At 43.1% G+C, this 568-nt stretch overlaps 1 protein-coding gene across 1 annotated transcript; it reads left to right on the top strand.

The window, feature by feature from the left end:
- Positions 1–6: 6 nt before the first annotated feature.
- Positions 7–552, top strand: LOC106820540 (O-succinylhomoserine sulfhydrylase-like; the record flags this gene model as incomplete). Its single annotated transcript, XM_014825049.1, has 1 exon — positions 7–552. A coding segment is annotated over one exon (546 nt), but the record flags the coding sequence as incomplete, so codon positions are not given.
- Positions 553–568: the final 16 nt, after the last annotated feature.

Raw genomic sequence — 568 nt, 5'->3', positions numbered from 1 at the left:
TCTGGTATGTCTGCCATTACAGCAACAGTTATTGGCTTGCTTAAAACAGGTGACCACATTGTTTCTTCACGTAGTATCTTCGGTACTATAACTGTGTTGTTTAATAATTTCATAGCTAAACTGGGTATTGAAACCACGTTTGTTGAGCTATCAGATTTATCCGCATGGGAAGCTGCGATAAAACCTGAAACAAAACTATTGTTTGTGGAAACACCATCGAATCCATTAACTGAATTAGTTGATATTGCGGCACTTGCTGAAATCGCCCATAAACACGGTTGCTTGTTAGCGGTTGATAATTGTTTTTGTACGCCAGCGTTGCAACAGCCAATCGCGCTAGGTGCGGATATTGTTATTCACTCAGCAACAAAATATATTGACGGGCAGGGTCGCTGCATTGGTGGCGCAGTCTGTGGTACAAAAGATGTTGTAGGCGAAGGTGTTTATGGTTTCTTGCGAACTGGAGGGCCTAGCATGAGTCCATTTAACGCTTGGGTATTCTTGAAAGGTTTAGAAACATTAAAGCTACGCATGAATGCACACTGCGCTGGGGCACTAGAGCTAGCGC

Source organism: Priapulus caudatus, unplaced genomic scaffold (assembly GCF_000485595.1).
Source record: "Priapulus caudatus unplaced genomic scaffold, Priapulus_caudatus-5.0.1 Scaffold19853, whole genome shotgun sequence".
In the NCBI taxonomy this organism is placed as follows: domain Eukaryota; kingdom Metazoa; phylum Priapulida; class Priapulimorpha; order Priapulimorphida; family Priapulidae; genus Priapulus; species Priapulus caudatus.
Note: the sequence above shows the minus strand (reverse complement) of the source record. Positions and strands in the feature narration are given on the sequence as shown.